This window comes from Elephas maximus, chromosome 2 (assembly GCF_024166365.1).
Source record: "Elephas maximus indicus isolate mEleMax1 chromosome 2, mEleMax1 primary haplotype, whole genome shotgun sequence".
Classification (NCBI taxonomy): domain Eukaryota; kingdom Metazoa; phylum Chordata; class Mammalia; order Proboscidea; family Elephantidae; genus Elephas; species Elephas maximus.
The window spans coordinates 211,385,642-211,388,160 of NC_064820.1; the positions used below are offsets into that span (position 1 = coordinate 211,385,642).

The following is a 2,519-nucleotide window of genomic DNA, read 5'->3' on the forward strand; positions in this document are numbered from 1 at the left end:
ATTTCATCGGGCTTCCGAGTATTCAGAGAACTTTGGTTATGGTGCTAGTTCTATAACAATATTCATATAAACATTTCATGAGCTACTCAATCCGTTAATGAGTGCCCGTGGAGATCTACCGTATCCAAAAGTGGGGTGGAGGCTTAGTGAATTACTTAACACGCATTGTGTTACAGACTTCAGTTAGCTTTATAAGCCGTCCTATGAGGTGTATCCTATGAAATTCTCAATTTTAGGTTAAATAAATAAGACTTATTGAGTTTAAATGCATCCTATCTTTATACAGCTCATAAGGGGTCCAGCTTCCCAGGTCTGCTTGACACTTGACCCTAGACTTCTTACCATTAGGTGGTGTGGTCTCACAGTGATTTGGTATCATGATTCCACATAAATTTAATCCTGCTTTTGGAGAAATGTCTAAAAGCACATATTTTACTGGAAATAAGTTAAGAAATCATATATACATGAAATATTTAAAAACAATGACTCTTAATGTCTTTCCCAGGTTAAAACTGAAAGCTGAACCATGTACTCAGGGAATGAAACTTCAGAGAATCAAACTTCAAGAACAAATTTCATCCTCACTGGGCGCTTTGATCATACCAAATACTCAGTCTTCCTCTATACTTTAATCTTTGTCTTTTTCTTGATGGCTCTAACTGGGAATGCCCTTCTCATCCTCCTGATCCACATGGAGCCCCGCCTTCACACCCCCATGTACTGCTTCATCAACCAGCTCTCCCTCATGGACCTCATGTACATATGTGTAACTGTGCCCAAGATGCTCGTGGGGCAGGTCACAGGAGATAATACAATTTCCCCCTTAGGATGTGGGGTTCAGATGTTCTCCTACCTGAACCTTGCTGGAGCTGAGTTTTCTCTCCTGGCTGCCATGGCCTATGACCAGTACGCTGCCATTTGCAGACCTCTCCACTATCCACTGCTTATGAAGCCGAGAATCTGCCAAATCCTAGTGTCTGGATGCTGGTTCCTGGGCATGTTTGATGGTTTTGTGTTTGCCCCCATGACCATGAGCTTCCCCTACTGTCACTCAAGGAAAATCCTGAACTTCTTCTGTGAAGCCCCTGTACTACTGAACCTCTCCTGCTCTGACATATCCCTCTACGAGAAGCTCATGTACCTGTGCTGTGTTCTCATGCTCCTCATTCCCACATCCATCATCTCCATGTTATATGCCTTCATCCTGCACATTATCCGCAGGATGAATTCCGCTGAGGGCAGCAGGAAGGCCCTTGCCACCTGCTCCTCCCACATAGTGGTAGTGCTGCTATTTTTTGGAGCCTCCATCTACAATTACATGCTCCCCAGATCCTACCACACAGCTGAGCAGGACAGAAGGGTGTCTGCCTTTTACACCATCATCGCCCCTGTGCTGAACCCTCTCATTTACAGCCTCCGGAACAAAGATATCATAGAGGCTCTGAGGAGCATGATGCCATCAGGGATAAGACCAAAGAAAGTTGTAAATGGGAAAACCTAGAAACGACCCTCTTCCTTTTCTTTCTTCCCCTCCCTACCTCTTTTCATTCTGCCCTCTGATTCTGGTTCCCCCACACTGAATCCTCCAGGGTCTTTTTTTTTTTTTTTTTTCCATCTTATGCTTGTGGTAATTCTCCTCCACATTTCTTTTTCATCCTGATTTGTCTCTTATATTTAAGTTCCTTAGAATCTTTTTTATCTGTAATGCTGTAAGTGACATAAGGAAAACCATAGCAAGTGCCTTATCTGCCATCCTAACTTCATTGATCAGTTTAATATGACATTTGGGAAGTCCTTGTCTTAACCCTGAAAGTGTTTCACTGTGAAGATGTCATATCCTAGAAGAATCCTGGAGGGAAATTGTCTGGTCTCTCACTGTGCAAAACCTCTGAAGTTATAGTTCACATGTGCCAGACACTGCACATCTTCAGTTTTATATTTACTAAGGAGATCTGGACATACCTTTTCCAAGGATTAAAAGTTGGATTGATAGAGCAAAACTTATGCTTTCAATAATATTTGGCCATCAAAACTATCTGGAATGAATGCCAATCTACATTATAGTTCCATAGTTAGCAGGTTCATCTAATTTCACAGGTTACAAGCATGTAAAGAAAAGTAGATACATATTTATGATTCTTTAGACTTTAACTAAAAGACAAATGCGTTATGGGTAGCAGTGATTTAGAAAACATTAATCTCATCCTTTTACTTCTGAATCTGAGAAAACCAACAAAATGATTTTGAACATGACAACAACCTTTGCTTTTCTTTAATACAGCATGTTACAACTCTACCAGTATCAGGAAATAATTTTATTTTTACTAGACCAATTCACAAGTCTAGTGTTTCTGGGATGCAAGAAATTAGGAAAGAAACATATTTGCTCAAATATATTTTCAAAAAGATGACTTGAGTCCCAAAGTCATTTTGTTATCTCTACCTGGCAAAGAATCCTCACATTATATTTACAATCAGGAAATAGAACCCAGGTGTTTTAGTGCCTGATGCATTTCCAG

General features: G+C 40.5%; 1 protein-coding gene across 1 annotated transcript; it reads left to right on the forward strand.

The window, feature by feature from the left end:
• Positions 1-526: 526 nt before the first annotated feature.
• Positions 527-1,501, forward strand: LOC126068184 (olfactory receptor 2T3-like). Its single transcript, XM_049870632.1, has one exon. The coding sequence runs from the start codon at positions 527-529 to the stop codon at positions 1,499-1,501; it is 975 nt and encodes a 324-aa protein (XP_049726589.1).
• The last annotated feature ends 1,018 nt before the right edge of the window (positions 1,502-2,519 follow it).